Genomic DNA, 18,376 nt, shown 5'->3' with positions numbered 1-18,376 from the left:
CGTGTCCTAAGCAAGCAGTGCTCCATCATCCCCGCTGGAAGGCTCTTTGAGCAGAACAGTTATTTACTGCCTGTTGAAGCAGGCTGCTGCACAAGTCCCATTTGACTTGTTAATTACTTCAGTGAGTGCAGTTCATTGCGGAGAAGCAAAGGATGATGAGAGCGAAATACCAGCATCACCTTTCAGGAGATGTAATTACTGGGTCAGGAGAGCTGCTCCGCTCGCACAGTTCAGCGCCCGGGGAAAGCACGTGGACATGAGTGACTGCGCTCAGCTTGAGTGATGCTGATGCCCGACCTGTGCTCATCCTGGGGGATGCCGAGTTGCTCGTGGGCAGATTGGCTGGCACAAAGCAGCCTTGGGTTTTTAGGAGAGGGCCAGGCTCGGTGATAGCGTTCAATCCTCTCCCATGGGGCAGGAGCGGGCATGTGGGGGCCCTGGTGCCCTTGTTGGCAGCAGAAACACAGTGAAGGCAAAGCGATGAAGAAATAAGAGGTGGGTGCAACGTACAGGGAGACAACAAGGGGGAAGGGGAGGGTTCTCTGTAGAGAATATGCAGGAGCACTACTGGGTCCATGAGGAATCATTGCAAACTTTATTTGTCTGTGCATTGTGTACCATTGATAAGGATCATCACAATTAGTGGACTCACTGCCTATAGTGGTGGGCAATACACACAATGAAAAATCAACGAAGGCAAACAAATGAAAATGAAGTCATTGTACATAAAGGTAATCACACACCTGAACAACCTGCATCTGTGTTCAATTCTTCCCTTAAAGCAAACGAAAAACCAGAAGGAAAACCACAATAACCTTTCAAAAGCGAGAAGAGGATTAACAAGGAAAAAAAATCTTCAGGCTCTTGGAGAAACTCTTACAACAGGTTCAACGAAGCTCCTGCAGACTGTTCAAAATGAATACAAATACCCCAGCCCCAGGGGTATGGTGCAGAGGTGCGTTCCAGCCAGGTCGGAGGAGCTCCCCGGTGGACGCGCATGCTGGGATTGCCTGTCTGGGCCGCCAGGATGGCTGGTGGGAGGCGCGGGGAGGGGACACCCCCAGATACTGCGGGCATCCTGAGGTGGCCCTGTTGTGCCCCTTCCATCGGTTTCAGAGGGGACATGCTCGCTGGGTGCCAGACACATCCCTTGCCCTGCCTCCTCCCTGTCCCCCTGCTCACCAGCCGCTTCCCTCTGTGCCAGGGCTGCGCCCCAACGTGGCACACGAGGAGAACTCCTTACGGCCCTTGCGCTGAATTATACTGCCTCCAAATGGCTGTGGGGAAGGAGCAGCCCCAAGGACAGGTCCTGAAACGAGGGCTGTCAGTTGGCCTCTGGGGACACAGAAAATCTATGCCCGTGTGGCTGTTATTGCTTCTCAGGGACACATGCACAGAGCAGGGAGTGGGGAAAGCTTTCCCTCCCGTCACTCCCTGTGAAGAGGAAACAACCAACCAAACAACAACAACAAAAAAAACCCCAAACCTATGGGAAAAGCTAAACTAGCTATAATAAATAAAACCAGGTGAAAAGAGAACACTTGTATCAGCAATGCTCAACCCACACGGCTGGAAGGACTATCGCTATAGGATGTTATATACAGATAGGGGTCGTATCGTTCATGCAAATGTTACTAGTACCATGACAGCATGCCCAGGGAGGGACGAGGTGGGACCTCAGCTCAGGACACCAGACACGTGGCTGCGTCCCCAAAGCACAGAGAACAAGGGGAAAGGGGAAAATGGAGTGGGGAGAAAGGGAGGAATGCCAATTGTACACACATCAAAATGAAAAAAAAAAAACCAACAAATGATGAAAATGGTTGTGTTCTATCCTTAGAAGGCTCCCAATTTCCCCTTGTCTTCAGTCTGGTCTCTTGCTTCTTTCCGATAGGGCCGGAGGAGATGTTCCCAAGTGGCGAAGGCAGACGGAGGATGGTCGGAGGTCGGGACCCTTGCTCTCCTTTCCTTGCCCACTGGCTCCACTTCTAGCCAGCCACTCGGCCTTCCCTGTGCCAACTCGCCCAGTTGCCTTCGCATCCATCCTCCCGAAGTCAGTGGGAGCAATGGGAAAGGGCTCAGGGGCTGCTGGCTGCTCTCACTGGTAGAGTTGCAAAGAAGGGACCCCTGAGGAGGGGTCCAGCTGACTTTGGGGTCCTGCCTAGTTCAAAGGACGCTCCAAAGCTGCTTTCCATCAGCAGGTGTGTGAACATGGCAAATCTCTTTTATTCTTTCTCTGTTCATTATACACAGCGTTATATCTATATCTATACCTATATATTTCTCTATATAGATACATATAGATATACATATATTTACTATCTCTGATTGTTCCTTTAGAAGCCTTTTATGTGGCAGTAGGCTTCCAGAGATGAGAAGAATATGTACAAGAGCCAGAGGAGGATAAAGAGTGAGGACGTGAGCAGCTTGGAAGTCCGCGGCCCGCCCAGCTCACCTCCAATTTCGGGTCTCCTCCGATAGAGCAGCACACCCACACTGATAAAAGCAAAAATGGTGAAGAGAGTGACGGAGAAGGCCAGAGTGCCAGGTGAGACTTCAAAGGATTGTCCATGCGCCGCGTGGTAGATGGCTGCGATGGACCAGGCCACTCCGATGCCCAAGAAAACGTTCACAGCATTGCTCCCGGTGACGTTCCCGATGGAGGCATCCGCATACTGGTCTTGCGTTGCTGCTACTTTACTGGCAAACGTGTCTGCAAAGGGAAGGTGGAGAGAAACCCTCAGGAAACAGACACATAGGGAGGGCTGGTGCAGGGCATCTTGGGGACAGATGTCAAAAAGCTCTGGTTAAGGGTACAGACCTGTCTACAAGCATTCTCAAGTAAGGACAGTTGGAGTCCAGAAATTCCCAGGAAGGAAATCTCGAAGTCCAGAAATATGGGGCATTCCCCCAGTATGACCCCCAGATGCCCTATGGTGCTTCAAGCTAAGGCAGCTCTTCCCAGTACCGCTGTGTATCCCAATACCACAGTGGCCTCTGGCCCACATCCACTAATTGGTTGACTTGGCTGGAAGAGCTCTGTGGGAGCCACAATGGTTTGTCTCTATCCATCAGGTCTGCTGAAGTTTGTGTTTGCATTTCTGTGTTTGCTTTAATGATTTCTCTCCAGTGCCTTTTCCCTCACTAAATTCCAGTGTCTTGTGCAGAGCTTGACACTTTGGTAATTAAGTGCTCATCTTTCACCACTTTAACAGGGACAAAAAGCCATGCAGATGTGTGCACACTTGCCCAGCTGTTTCACAAGCTTCAACAGCGAAAGATCTGTAATAAACATGACTGGCCTCTTACAGTGCAGACTTTGTGCCCAGTTGACCAGCGTAATGTGCCATAGGGAAATGCTGATTCTACATACAAACCCAGGAGCCCAGCTAACACCACGCCATCTGTGAGCATCTGCTAGTTCAAACAAGAAGCCAAATATATCCCAAAAAGAATTCCTCGCTTTCTCTTGTTTCCTGAAATGCCAACTTTTGTCAACAAAAACAGAAGGGGAGATTTTGAATGTTGAGGCTATGAGACAGCCCTGCAAAACTCACACCTATCACTAGTGCCAGAAGGCTAAAAAATGCTTCTTTCTTTTCCTTGCCCAAAACTGCTCTCCTTTGTGGTTCTTTTGATTCCCTTTTGGGTTTTGATAGTGTTAGGCCAGTTTCAAGATCTTTGGGCACCTGAGTGTTGATTACTGGAAGTCTGGGACTGGTGAGACTGAAGCACAAAGTGGTCAGAGTGGGTTAGAGCCCCTTCTCCAGGAACCGGACTGTGCCTGGTCAGCACAGTGGTATCTGGCAATGGAAACTCATGTTTTATATCTCCCAGGTCAGTCCTTAGTCTCTGCTACCTTCTGAAGCTGGATGACCTGATCAAGTGATCAGAGACACGTCTCTGAACATGTGTGGAGACAGGGCCTTCCACAGGTTTTAGAAAGGGCATTTCTGCAGCTCCCCTTGGCTCAGTAGCCTCATCTTGATCAATCTGAGCCAATGCTGTCAGGTCTCATGCAGAAATGCCTGTGCTGCACAGAGAACCCTGAGTACAAGCAAGCACCTACTTCACCTGGGAGATGACGTCAAAGGAGCAGACATTCAAAAAGAAAGTGCAGGATGGCCAGCACTGATGGCATTTTAATAAAAGACTGCTTTCCTACACTGAGAGCCAATGCTATGGAGGCTGCCCAAAGAAATAGAGGCTTCACAGTCTTTGCAAGAGGGAAGACCCTTGAAAGCATTTCCATAGGAGTGAAAACGCATCTTGGTTTGATCCTCCTGTCTCATCTGAGACTGAAAAACAACTCCCATGTACACCTCCAACTGCCCCTCACCGGGCCGTGCAGAACACAGCTGAAGACTTTGCTGGCTTTCCCAACTCAAACCTCGGAACAGACTGGGCAGAGATGGACCTTTCCAACAAACTCTGCTGTTATCCTTACCTGGCACTGATGTCCCCAGCGCCACAAACACGACTGCAGTGACAGAGTCCTTCAAGCCAATGGTGCAGCCGAAGTGGGACGCCAGGTCGCCGATGAATGCTGTCAGGATGCCGATCATGAGGATGGAGACAACGAAGCAGGCCCAGCCGTTCCAGTAGTCTGTCGGGGGTACGAAGGCGAAAAGGACCTTCCAGAAGACGGTCAGAAAGTGCATCACGTAGTCAAAGCAGGAGGGCAGCTTCTCCTCCCCACATTCATCGTCATCGTCGTCTTCCCCTGGAGAGAACCACCAGTTAGACTCACCCATGCTGGGAGAAGATTGATTTGTAGGTGTCAATTAACCCCACACGCCACGACAAAGGAGCTACTGGGGAAAGCTGATGGTGTGCTGCAAGTTCTGTCATTGCTCAGAAGTGCAACTGCTTTCTGCCTCAACGTGAAGGTGGCCATGAAAAGCCAACCAGGGGATTGAGACTTGGCATCCTTCCCAGGAAGAAATTTGGTGGGCACATACAGAGAAGATGGAGGAAAAATCCCCTTGGCAGTGAAGAGATAACATCAGGAGAAATGTCTTCTCCAGGATGGTGGTGCAGCCCTGGGACACCTACCCTGGGTGACGAACATTTTTATCTGTGGAGGTTTGCAAAATTTGGCCAAATAAGGCAATGACCAGTCTGGGAAAAGTCCTACTCAGGATTCCCACCCTGCTGGCGTGCAACGTTGCACACATATCGTTTGGCTTCAAAGCACTTTTGCAGTTCAAGACCAACATGTAAACTTGGTGTCTCTAGAATAACTTGATGGAAAATCAAGTGTTGGTTGGCTTTAAAGCACTGCACTCACTGTGGCAGAAACAGTAGCTAATCAGAAGCACAGTGTTATTATTTTGGCAGATACAAATAACCTATTCCCGTGCATTGTGGTGCAGATAAGGAACATTTTTTCAGCCTGGGAAGCTTATGCCTGCCTTTTTTTGCTTGTTGCACAAAAGCTGCTACTGGCAGGATACACTGTGCTGTGCTGACACTGTAATTTTGCAGCAGGTATTTTAATCCTCTTCCCAAGCTACTTGGCAGCAAGACTGCTGTGGATCTAGATCTTTAGGGAGATGATAAAACAGACTGAAAAATGAGCATGAGTGCTACTGTCATAATGCTCATCCACATCTGTCTGTCATTTTGTTAAGCAGGAATAATGGCTCTCTTTTGAATTGCCGGCCAGATCCTGCTGAGGTGAATCGAAACGCAGAGCAAGGCCAGGCAGTGACACATTCAGGAATAAGCTCACCAATTCCAGGATGCTTTTGCTTGAGGAGCTAAATCCTAGCAGAAATGAAGGGACAAACTTCTCTTTCCCAGATGCAAGGGATGGGTCATTTCCACCAAATTATGCCACGCTTATTAATCATTCTGTTAGCGCTGATGGTAGCTGTATATTCGAGGCACGACAGTGATGGGGCTTTCACATAACTGCAGTCTTTACATGCGTCACAGAGATGAGATCTGAGCACCAGTGATTATCTTTGCTTTAATATGGGATGCAATTAAATAATTGATTCTGGCATAGATTATTTTAACTATATTAGCTATGAAACCTGCAGCGAGGATTGTCTTGCATGATATGTTCATTCTGTATCTGAAATAATAGGAGGCTCTTGGCTGGAGGCTCTAAGAATAACTACGCTATGAAAAGAGGGATGGCAATTTGAGGGGATAGCTGCTGCACGATGTCCTGTCCTCATTTTCAGATGCAAAGGGTAAATGGTACAGCCATCACTTTTAATTAATTTGTGCTGGGCAGAGTTTGCCCTGTACAGTAGAGCTCGAGGTAGGAAATGTGAGTGTTCCCCCACCCTTTTCAAAGCCAAATTATCCAGGTGGGCTCAGACTGCCGTCCGCTGTGATTTAATCTAAGCTGGTTGATCTTGTCCTAATGCTTGCAGACACAGAGCCCAGGCTGGGCTGTAACGTCCAGCCAGTGAGTTATAATGTCTCCAGCTGTGGAAACAATATCTACCTTCTGAGCCATAGCACCGCAGTCTTGGATGCAAGGGGTCAAGGGCAAATTTCTGGCCATCAGAGTGGGATGCAGTGGCTGTCTTCAGGGCCTGTTACCCCAGCCCTTGCACAGCCCCCACTGCCGGGAGCACCAGGGCCAGGGAGCAGTGCCACTTCCTACCAGCACCATCTGTGCTGCTCTGAATTTAAACACGGCGTCTGCACCCCAAAGATCTCTCACTGAAAGTGTTTGTTCCCTCTGCCATCCAGTAGCAGCCAGGGTGTTTCTCACAGGAGGTTTCCCATGCACCAGACAAGGCGACCTCACCGAAGGGTTTAATCAGCTGTCTTATTTATGCAGACATGGTAAATAACTCCGCTACCTGTTTTGTTTCCTCTTGCTCCACTATGATCCATATTACTGCTACAGCAGATCTGAGACACGAGCGAGATTGACTGTAATTCACCTGGAGCCACAGACCAAACTCACCCGCGCTGACGGTAATAGCCTCAATAAACTGCTCTCTCCAGCTGTTTGTGCCAACCACCAATGCCAGGTTTGTCTTCTTAATGAGCTTGTCCACTGTGTTCTGCAGATGGAGATGCAGAAGAGAGAATTAGGGCCATCAGGCTGGAGATGCTGGACTAAAACCCATTGGTGCTGGTGCTTACAGCTATATGCTAATGGATAAAGCTTAGCAGATGCTAAGTTTAGGTCAAGTGCCCCAGCAGTGAAAGCAAATGTAAGTATCAGCAACTCCCTTTGTTGCCACTCATAAAGACCTTTTGAACATGCTCAGGAGGGGAGTTTGAGTGGTCTCGGTTGAGGTTTAACAGCAAATAGCAGTGAGGTGCTGCAACTTGTGTTGTTCAGAACACCTCGGGAGGATTTTTTACTGGGCTTCTTCAGAGAACTGTAAATAACTGAAACTTGAGCAAGACACTGCCTCTGTGCACTGCTCAGGAGCTGAAGTTCAGTGCTGCTGGGGAAGGCAGGAGATGCTCCCAGGAAGGCTTCATCACAGAGCCACGACAACTGCTTGCATTTAGGGTTTCAGCCCTTTGCCATGGGAGTCCCATGACCAGGCCCACTCAAGGCTGAATGTAAATAGAGTGTAAAGCATTGCTGTGATAGCAAGGTTATATTTGAAAACAGCCTGCTTGTATAACAACGATCACAGGCTGTTGTCTGAGACCTTGCGATGTCAGGAGCTGCCTTGCTTTGCTGCAATGCCATTAGCATGTGTTTGCCAACGCTGCGCAAACCCAAAAGCCAGAGGAGATGAAGGATGGGGGCATGAGATGTGAGCGGTACCTTGAACTCATAGGATTCCTCAATGATGACTTCGAGCTTGGTGTGCTCCCCCAGGATGGGGCGCCCCATCTCTGCGATTCGACGCTCTTCCTCCTCCTTGCTGGTCAGTGGCTGCTTCTCCTCGTTCTCCTCTGTAAAGCAAAGAGCCCACCTGTGAGCCAGGCCCGGATGGCCACTCCCTGGAGCTGGCTTCCCACTAGCTGGTAGTCAGGAAGCCTTTGGGGGGAGCATGAGCGACAGAGCAGGCAAGAAGAAGGAGGAGGTCACGGAGTGATAGACAAGGTAATCTTGCTGGGTAATGCTAGCGAAAGAGGTTTGCAATTTGTCCAACTTCAGGAAGAGATGAATTCACCCTCAGCGCAGAGGAATTGCTGCCTTTCCTACAGGGTTGCTGGGGGTAACAGATCGCCACTAAAACTGCTCTGACTCCCAGCCCTCCAGGTCTGTGATTAGGACATTTCCATCACCCCACTGCAACCAGATAGAGCCCAGGCCTAAGACGGGCATGTTTCCCTCCTGAGCAGGGCTTCACCTTGAGGGACAGCAGACCGGCAGCTGCAGAGCATGGAGCTGGAGGGAAGAGCTGGGCTAGCATTGTGTGAGGAGCCATCCCCAGGGCATGAACTGGTCTCAGATCTGAAAGAGCTGGCAGTGGCAGGACTGCACGAGCCAGGGAGCTGCTCTGCACCTTCGTCGATGTCTTTGCAACCTCGAGGCAGGGGACATTTTGTAACCGTCCCTATGCGGACCCCCACGTTGCTCTCTGCCAGCCCACCCTGGGGATGATGAGAAGGTCATCAGGGCCCAAGAGGGGCAGGGTTTGCTGAAGAAATGGGTTAATCTGCCTGGGTCAGTAGACAAACACACTGATCAGTCTGTGTTAGACCTCTGGGTACCTCGGATGGTGACCACGGTGCAAGGAAGAGGATGCTCTCTAGCTTGTACCTTCCTGAAGACAGGTTTGCCTATTGGAGCGACCAACAGGAGATCAGTCGGAGGCACCGCACACCCCCTGCACACCCATGCTGTGCTGTTAGTAAACTCTACGTCCTACTGCACACGGGGTTAGCATGGCTCCACACAGCTGGCCCCCTGCCTGCCGAGAGCTGTTCCAAAGGCCTGGCCTCGTGGCCAGAGCCTTATTGTAGCCTCAGGGATCACTGACAGTGCTCCTGAGAGGTTGCCCTGTGGCCTGCTGGGCCTTTTCCCGGCCGCCATGTCTTGCTGAGGGCCGCATGCGTAGCAGGCTGGGCGTGCTATGAGGGGACGCGGTGTGAGCGAGGGTGGCCTCACCACCTGCTTACCCTTCCAGAGTTTCCCTCCAGGGCGGAACAAAAGCAAAGAGGAAACCAAGAGGAAAGAGAAGGATGAGCATACAGCCATTAGGAGGGGAAGGGGGACGGGCAGGGGGAAGGCAGAAATCCATACCTGTGATGGTGAAGCCACCTAGACAAAACCAAAAACAAGAGAGAGAGAGAGAGAGAAAGAGAAGGAGAAAGAAAAAGAGAAAGAGAGAAAGAGAGAAAGAGAGGGTTAGCATCGTCACAGCAGCCCTCTGCAGCCTACAGTGACATGGAGGTCCTTCCTGCCCTGCGTGGGGGTGGGCGCTAATCCCTTACCTCTAGCCCGGGGATGGCATGGGGACACTCTGCCCAAACGCATTTGTAATTCCCTGGCACCTAACATAGCCTGCCCAGGAGGCTTGGGGTGCTCCATTTCCCTCCCTGTCTTCAAAACAGGAGGCACCATTGGCATCACCTCTTCCAGATGGGTTGGCCAATTTTGCTGTCCCTAAGTCACCAGCCCGCTCTATTTTTGCCATGTAAGAGGCTATGGGCTAATCTGCACGGTGTGGTTTTGTGACCTAGGGTTGTTGGTGGGTTTGCTATGGCTGTTACTACTCCACTCCCCAGAAATGCTCTTTGCCATGGTGGGTTACCACTCATTAACAATAATGACATTCGGGCTCTATTCCGAGGACTGATGGGGCATCAGATACCTGAGCTTACTTAAATAGTGCTGACCGCCCTAGAAGAGAATGTTGTGAGCAAGAAAAAATGTCAAACAAAATCAATCGTCTTCCGAAAATATGCAGACAAACTGGAAAAATGGAAAAGAAAAAGGAATGTGCGCTTACCAAGCTCATTCAACAACAGCGCTGTGAGGGAGACAGACAGAGACAAACACAGAAGAAGAAAAGTAAATGAATAATGAAATCAAAAAGAATATTCACAGAAAAACTCCAGATCCCAGGGCAGAGCTTTCAGATCTGTAAAATTGCAGGATACCATTAGTGTTGAGAGAGATGCACTAAAAATAAAGGAACAGAAACGTTTCATGGGACTGTGGATTTAAAATAAAAATGACAGCATACACGGGGTGGATATGAGATAAAAGGCACACTCCCAAAATTCATTCTTCCCCTTTGAATCATATGTGCAAGATCTTCCATTGGTCTCGGGGGCAGTTTTGCCTTGGAGGAGGACTCAACATGGCCCATGTGCAGTGGCTAATGGCTTTGACCTTCTCCAGCTGCCTAACGGGGAGCAAGCACTACAGCTGGCAGCTGTGCTTCTGACATATGGAATGAGAGAAGTCTGGGGCAAAGTTTGGGTCAGGGATCTGGTTACTCAACATTTTAGGTTTTTGAAACAAAGGAAAAAGGCTCTCCGTTGGTGCATAGTGGGTCTCTGGCTCCCAAGGCAGAGACCACAGTGTGGCTACATGGCCCACCGGTGGCGTTTCAGGGGTGCTCCCATCTGCAGGGTGTGAGCACTGCTCACTCCGTCTCACTGCCTCTCGTAAAACCAAACACAAAATCTGGCTCAAGAAAAAACCCAAACACAGCATGGCCAAAGCAGCAAATAGCATCCCTTTAAATCCTGACTTGACTTTCAGCTAGCTAGTTTGCAAAACCAAACATCTCTCAGGTACCCTCAATTTGTGACCAGGAGGGTGAGAAACTCTCTGATTTTTTTTTAGCCCGGCTCCTGATAGCTATTCACATAACCCAGCTAGCCACAAAAACAACAGGAAACCTGACAGAGAGGACGGCACAGCTGACCTGCATGGCACCTGTTCAGAAGGGGAATGCAGCATCACTGCCAGATATTAGGCTGAAATAGAGTGGCACCTCCCTGCTCAGCTTGGGGACTGCTGGGGACCCTCTCTGTCCTGAATGAGTAGTATGTGTCAGCCCCATGACTGCTTCAGGGAGAGCTTCTGTCCCAGAAACCAGACAGGCAGGCCAACCATTCCTGCCAATTTGTTACAAAGGCTTTCATAAGGGACTGTTGTGGGGTAACTAATTATCTTAAGTAGCTCTAAAATTGTTTCTTGCTTGGCAACCAATAGTGCGGAGGATTAGCCTTGACATTAATTTTTAGTTAATTTCTAGGGAGAAAAAAGAAAGAAAAAGAAAAAAAGAAAGAAAAAGAAAAAAAGAAAGCTTGGAAAACTAAGTGAGCCATGTCTTTTTTGGGAAGGTTTGTAGTTGGTTGAGAAATGTTTTTATTTTATGTAATGAAAGAGGAAATTGTTTTTATTATTCCTATGAGGAGCTATTATCCAGTGCAGAGCCATGAAACTTTATTTGAGTGTAACCTGATTTCTCCTGGATTGATTGCATCTTACGGCATTACCTGCTTGTGCCGTGATTCTGAGCTATTTTCAGACCCTAGTGCCAGCGTAAAAAAGACTGAAATTACTGCTCTGGCCATGCATTTTACTTCAAGCAGAGGCTACTTTATCTTCTGATAAAAATGATGCAGCGTCGCTTGCTTCTGGAGACTGGATTTTCTACTGAATTGAATGAAGCTGCAGCTGCGGGGTGGCAGGGTGATACGCTCAAAATGTCCGTGGGGGCTGGCGATGCTCATCGTGCCCTGCCTGGATACCAGGGGGAGCCCTCTCCACCGAGACGGAGTCCCCCCAAAAACGAAAGAGAAAAGAAAACAGAGTAAAAAGCTGCAGGGGCCAAGCTTCAAAGGAAGGAGGGCAAAACAGCCGGGAGCCAGAGTGTGAGGAGAAAGGAGTGTGAGAGTAGGGAGACACAGAGAAAAGCGGACGGCAGCGTCTCGAGAGCTGGTCTGGTGTTACTCTCACACCTTTCACTCCTCGTCGTAGCCACACCGGGTCCCCAAGCACAAGGAAGAAACTGCACTCTTTCTCATACGCCTCACGGTCAAGTATTCTAAGGGCAATGAATTTCCTGTGGGAACACAAGACAAAGGCAAACACATGATTGGCGTCGCACGCGCATGCAGTTCATGTCCGCCATGGTGCCGAGATGGTTGGGGAGGGAGGGAAGCGGCTGCACATCCCAATGGGGCAGGCGGGGAAGGGCAGGAGCATCCCTGGGGATTTCTGGGGGCCCTGCTCCTGCCCTTTTCCGCAGGCGCTGTGGATGCGAGCTCGGTGTTGCAGGTGCTAGGCATGAGTGAGCCAGACAGGGACACACAGGCTGGGCTCAGCCCCGGAGCACGTCCCCCACCTTTCTTCTCACTCATCTCCACCAGCCGGGGCTCCCCGATCTCTAGGTAGAAGGTCTTGTTTTTCTCATACTCCTCATCATCTATCACCTTGATTGATATCGTTTTGCTGGAACAGAGAAGAAGAAATAAAGATTCAAGAGTAAGGGGGGAAGAGGGAGGAGGGAGACAGGGAGAGGAAGAGGGTGGAAAGGCCAGAAGAAGGCAGCTGTGGAGAGAAAACAGTGAGTTTGGTAGCACAGCCAGAGGGGCAGCACAGCCAAAAGCAAAAGGCAGGGGCTGAGAGGCCAAGAGGACGAGCAGGGAGGACCACGGGGTCAGGGTGCCTCCAAAAACTCCAGGTGCAAAGCAGCCCCTCGGTGGCTCGCTCCCACTTAACCAGCCCCAGCACAGCAAATCTGCAGCAGGACCATCGGCTGTTCCACGTGGGCTTCGTGGGCTTTGGCGGACGAGCTCACAGGGGATGCAGCGGTCCCATCTGCTGCACCCTCCTGGGCAGAGCCCCTCTGCCCGGCTGACAGGTATTTGGCAGCAGAGGGAACGTTTTACTCTTTCAGAGCAAACACTGCCAAGCACTCAGAGGAACAGCCAGGATGATTTCTTGTGCTGTTCACTGTGAGTCAGAAGTGTATTAAGTTTGCCCTTCATGCTTATAATGAAACCATTTACTCAAGAGCAAGTGATGGCTGTGAAAAGTGTAACAATGCAGCACAGTTTGGGGTAATGGAATCTTAGAATGAATATCCGTAATAATTTGTCCTGTTTGTAATTATCGCTGCAACGGTTTTGTACGTAGGAAAAATGGTTACCAAGCATGCAGCTGATCTTGCTATGCATTGATGAGTTAGGGGAAATTATTGCGTATTAAAAACCTAATGCTCTCAGCCAAGCTATCAGAGGATCTGACAGAATTAACAGAATGGCGCTATTTCAAAAACATTACTCGCCAAATCAATAATTCTCCTGGCAACTCCCATTAAAATGCATTCTGCACCCTCCCTCCACATATGAAACAAAGCCCTTCTCAGGAAAGTTAATTAAAAAAGCTGTCTTCAGCAATGCTGAGGGCAGCAGAGCTATCAAGATGTAAGCTTCCTATGGGTGTGCTCTGCCTTCCCGCGTGCGGCATTTCTGAGCCCTGCAAATAATCCTCTCTCACAAGAAAAAACCCAGAAGAAAGCTGCTCCCGATGGTTAGACCCAGCACCAAAAGGACTTCAGTATGGAGCCTCTGGGCTGAAGCTGCCATTGCCAGTAGGTGCTGCTGCAATGAAGTTTTCTGGGTGGCATTTCCAGGGTGTGAGCAAGTGCTCTGTGTGGGGCAGACACGTGCAGTGCTCTTTTTGCTGCACAAGGCTAGGAGGAACAAACAGCAAGTCTGCTCTCTGGATGCATTTCCAATCAGCAAAAAATTGCTGAGGCAAATTTGTCCCTGGGATGATACTGCAGTCCCAGAGAAAAGACTTTCCTTCTGATGATGTTTGAGACCACATCTGCGTGAGAAACAGCTATGCAGAAATAACACAGATTATTCTTAGAGCATGGCTTATCTGCACTGCACTGTATTTTGCCTTCCAGACTCTGCAGAGCACCCTGAAACCTTCTTCACTGTCCCCCAGCTGAAGTCCTGGGTCTTTAGTAGGAGTGGGGTTATTGCCTTACCCAGCATTATGCCCCAATTGAGTGCATGGGAGGATTGATCTGACCGGCGATGCATTCTCTGCTGGTAAAAGAAAGTACCTGCATCAGCCCGGCCATTCGCGATTATTGCAGGGGAGCTGGTGCCATGAAACATCAGGGACATTTAGTGCACAGACATCTGCCTGTGTCCATGGAAGATGAATAAAACGTTGGGGAAATGTGCTTGGTGCCTCCTCTTGGCATTCCCAAAACCCATGGAAGCCATCTGGGCCCAGCAACCCCCCTCTGTGCTCATACCAACAAAAAGTTGGGCAAAGTGTTGCCAAGGAGAAACCAGTCAAGTGTCTGCATTTCTGTACCAAAAATTGCTCGTCCCTGAGTCTGTAGCCAAGGCAATCTCTGAGGGAATGATTTTCAGCTCATTTCCATGTACCAGCAATCAAAGAATGAAACAAATCTTGTAGAACTGCAGCTCCAGCTTTTCTCACCCAGCAAAAGAAAGATTATGTCTTTATGGACACAACACACAAATCTCCACCCTTGCTCCAAAGCCCCATGCTCTCCACCAGAACAGCTTTCTTTTCAAGTAATGCTGTTTCAGTCAAACTGCAAAGCTCTTTCAGTGGAGCCACCCCATACAACCCTTGGTTACCGAAGCTCACGGAGAAGTCCTCTTGGTTGGCAGTGCCCCAGCAGAGTAAGTACCCTATGTGCAACTGCATGCACGAACAGGGATGGGTCCATGTGTGATGAGCTAACACAGGCTGGCAGGAGCCGGATGGAGGGCAGCAGGGGAATATTTCTCTGCAAGTATTTTTTTGAGCAAGACTACATCAGAATACGGTGGCAGCTCAGGTGCAAGGAGCTGGGACTCCCACCTTAGCTATCTCTGCCAGACTTGTCTCTCTCATGGGGTCAGGAGTGCCTGGTGGCAGCCTGCCTGGACCTTACATTCATTTTGAACCTGAATATCTGCACAGTCACTGGGCAAATCCTCCATGTGCTTGAAAAAATCCTACCACTCCCAGTCCAGACGGCATTATTCAGTGACGTGAAATGGCACAAGCCCCTCTCGTGATTCAGACAAGTGATGAACACAGCAGAGCATCAGCAATCAGCTCCAGAGAGATGCAGGCGGGATGTGCTGGGGGACGGCCCCCAGAGCACTTGTTCTCCTTGACAGGGCCAGATGTCCAGGAGCAGAGATGTGTCAGGTCCAGCATGCATGTCTGGCTGTCTGCTCAGGCTCAGCATGGAGAAAGATAGCTTTCATCAGAGCACAACACATCTGTTAGCTCTCTTACAGAACCTAGCAATGCCTTTTTAACACTGCTTTTGTTTTTTCCTTTTTTTTTTCTTCCTCCAAGTGAAAGGACAAGGCCAGCTATCCCCACCGTTGGAGATGTGCAAAGCTTGCCTAAGCTACTGCGCGTGCTATGATGTTGGCCCGCTGAGCAAAGGTTGGATGAGAAACATTCCAAGGCCCCTGCCCACTTCCACCCTGCTGTGCACCTAGATCAGAGATCTTGTGGCTCAGAAAGCATCACTGTGCTCAGACCACACGTGAGCTGGAGCTGAAATAACTAAAGGCTGCATGTAGCCAGTCACAGTGTGCCCAGTGAGACATGACAATGAACATCTCTAAGCACAACCAACAAACTGATACACCAGTCAGCAGCTAGCTTGATGATAAGCATGTAGCATGCTTTTTCTGCTGGGACAGACACTTATTCCTGAATCAACAAAGAAAATTATGTTCTTATGCAGCTTGTCACCCATTCAACTTCCAGCGATCACCCAGGAGAGCTATATATATAGACTGGAAGAATTCCAACTCCAGATTCATAACTACAGCACACAGGGCAGAAGGCTCTGATGTCCTAAGACCCGATCACACAACAACTAGGCACTTCCCACCCCAGTGGGTCAGTGATGGCAGTAAGAGAATAACCACGAGGGATGCATGCTCTGGAGATGATGTTTTGAAAACACATTTGCTAGGGCTGCCCATTCCAGCCTGCGTTCTTAGACTCCTGCAGAAAGCTGCCACATTGATTTCTCATACATCTGCTTGTCAGCCAGTCACTTAATTAGTCACAGTTTAAGCTAGAGATGGCACGTGGCTGGAGACACTCCCTGCTTCGTGCAGCTTATGTGGGTGCTGGGCACGGTGCAGAGGGGCAAGCACGGCCCAGGGGCTGCTCTAGGACATACAAATCAGCACCAGAGCTGAGTACAACCATAGCCCGGGGCCAAGGCCAACTGAACTAGACCTAAGCCACCAGAAGTGAGGAGCACATCCCAATGCATGGCTGGAGACAGCCACCAAGAGCAAAGCAGTTCTTTCTCTTACCATTCCCACCTTCTCCAGGCTTTCCTGTCCATCTGCCTCGCTGTTTTCACCTGTTTGGTGAGCTCTCATCTTGCCTGGAGACTGCAGGGGTTCAAGGCCCTGTCCATGCTGTGAGAGATGCCAAGAGCCCTAGCTGCTCCTGTGCCTCCCTCTGCAACACACACCTTTTCAGACCCAGACACTGAGGAGTGCTTTTGTGCACTTAGCAGCTTCATTGCTCACACTTCTGACAGCTACTCGAGGAGGGAAGTTGTCTTGTTGCCGGGAAGTAAACAGGAGGAGATGAGGTTTTTCTTCCACCAGTTGACAACAAAATTGTGCCTGATAGCAGGAGGTGACAGCTCTGTGTGCAGAGGCCCCATGATGAAAGTGCTCATCCGGGCTGCAGTTGACACACGTCTGGCGTGGGACACGTGGGAGGTACACGCAATGTCCGCTCTGCCAGCACAGGGACACCTGCTCCTGAGGGACAGAAGATGCAGTTGTGGACCAGAATGTACAAAACAACTTATCACATGTGGTTTGTAGCTGTTACCCAGGGGTCTCTGACAGAAGGGAGGGTTCATTAGGGTTTCTGTCCCTTCCATGCTGGGCCATGCTCTCTGGAGGTCTCTACCACCCAGCTGTATGGGGAGGGCAGCAGTAGCAGGCTATGATTCTATGTGGAAAGACACAAAGATCGTGCAGCCCAATCTTGGCTCCATTTCATGCCAATAAGCAGGAGATGTCCCCTCTGAGGAGTCTCATTTCTCTGCCAGCTCTCAGCCAGCAATTCAGGGTGCCTAAGGGCCATAAAACTTCTTCTGGGAGACTCAGACTCACAGAGCTCAGATTCAGCCTCTCCTCCAGATGCATAACCATTAAAAACCCAAGGGGAGGCAGGAAGAGCCATTGCAGTCTCCCCCAAGCACAAGCAGAAAGGCAGAGCAAAACCCCTCACCTCCTCTAGGGCAGGCTCAGAAATAAGATGTGCAGTGGCCGTGTGGAAGCTCAGCAACTCGCTGTACCAGCAGCATGTTAGCCCTGACCTCTCAAGAGATAGACCTGCGGGAGTCCCACAAAAACACACTGGAATAGTGTGGGCAAGACTCTTGGAGGCTCCTGGCAACTCAAAGAGCACACATATGGAGTGTTTCAGCACCTGCATGTCAAAAGAGAAATTGTTGCTTTTTTTTTTTTCTGAAGCATCCTCAGTGGTTTTGAGAATGAGTAGGGGGATGATCAGAGCTGGAGGCAGAGGCTGTCACTTCAGCTCCATCCTTGTCAGTGAATGGATCTGCCCTATCCATCTCCTTGTGGGACTGAGTCAAGAAAGGATCATCTCCAGCACTGCCAGCTGTATCCCAGCAGCACCACACAGGAAATGCTCAGTGAAACACCTCACTTTACTCATCCCCTATCTACCCAAAAGCAGAGAAACACACTGACCTTATCCTCAGATAGAGCTACAGACCTGAGTGACCATCCCATCAACAGTATGGAGACTATGGCAGTGACTGCCACTAAAAGAATCACCCTTGGTTCAAAGGCTTTTCCCACTTGCAGGATCTGATTTGAGAAATTCTTTTGCAAAGATGCCCACTGCCTTTGATCAGAGGTGAAGGAAAAATGCGAGACAGTGAGCACACAGGGTGCAAGGTCCTGCTCTGCAGGATGACCTGGTGGTTACCATGGCTCAGTAAATCCAAACTCCCTGCTAAAAGGGTGTGAAGGAAAGCGGTTGCAAAAGTGGTCCAAGCTTTGCTCTTGTCTGTGGCTGCTGTTGCTCAAATCTGGAATGACAACAACCTGCCCCGGTGGCGCGAAAAGCATCTCGGGGCACTGATGATGCCACGGCTCTATTGCAGATGCTAGGGATGGACACTGCATGGCTGAGCTGTGGGAACCAGACAGGGCTCCTGGCTTGGTACAGGTCTGACTCCATCAGATACGTACTTTGGCATGCAAAATTTGCAGGTGGTTATCAGCATGGCATGTACTTCCTTCCACTGGGCTAATTAGACAACCACAGAGAATACACTGCACAACTGACTGGAGATGAGGGTCAAACAGAAATGGGAGCATGAGGGGAGACAGTGGTGATGGCCATCCCTGACCCCACGCTGATGGGATCCTATGTTTGTGTGATGCTCCA

The 18,376-nt window shown here is 49.9% G+C and overlaps 1 protein-coding gene across 9 annotated transcripts in view; it reads right to left on the bottom strand.

Annotated features, from left to right (window-relative positions):
• Positions 573-18,376, bottom strand: part of SLC8A1 (solute carrier family 8 member A1) — a 97,184-nt gene continuing 79,380 nt past the window's right edge. For 5 of the 9 annotated variants that reach the window (XM_021391314.1, XM_021391312.1, XM_021391313.1 and 2 more), the window contains 7 exons: positions 11,866-11,969; positions 9,897-9,917; positions 9,188-9,205; positions 7,760-7,890; positions 6,935-7,034; positions 4,448-4,723; positions 573-2,713 (listed from right to left, as the gene is read on the bottom strand). In XM_021391314.1, the coding sequence (XP_021246989.1) occupies positions 2,337-2,713; positions 4,448-4,723; positions 6,935-7,034; positions 7,760-7,890; positions 9,188-9,205; positions 9,897-9,917; positions 11,866-11,969 (1,027 nt within the window). In that variant the 3' untranslated portion in view covers positions 573-2,336. Of the gene's footprint in view, positions 2,714-4,447; positions 4,724-6,934; positions 7,035-7,759; positions 7,891-8,655; positions 8,725-9,063; positions 9,079-9,187; positions 9,206-9,896; positions 9,918-11,865; positions 11,970-12,251; positions 12,359-18,376 lie in introns of all 9 variants that reach the window. The other 4 variants (XM_021391320.1, XM_021391316.1, XM_021391317.1 and 1 more) reach the window with 4 other exon arrangements.

This window comes from Numida meleagris, chromosome 3, assembly GCF_002078875.1.
Source record: "Numida meleagris isolate 19003 breed g44 Domestic line chromosome 3, NumMel1.0, whole genome shotgun sequence".
Classification (NCBI taxonomy): Eukaryota; Metazoa; Chordata; class Aves; order Galliformes; family Numididae; genus Numida; species Numida meleagris.
The sequence above is the reverse complement of the archived record's forward strand: the minus strand, read 5'-3'. Positions and strand labels throughout refer to the sequence as shown.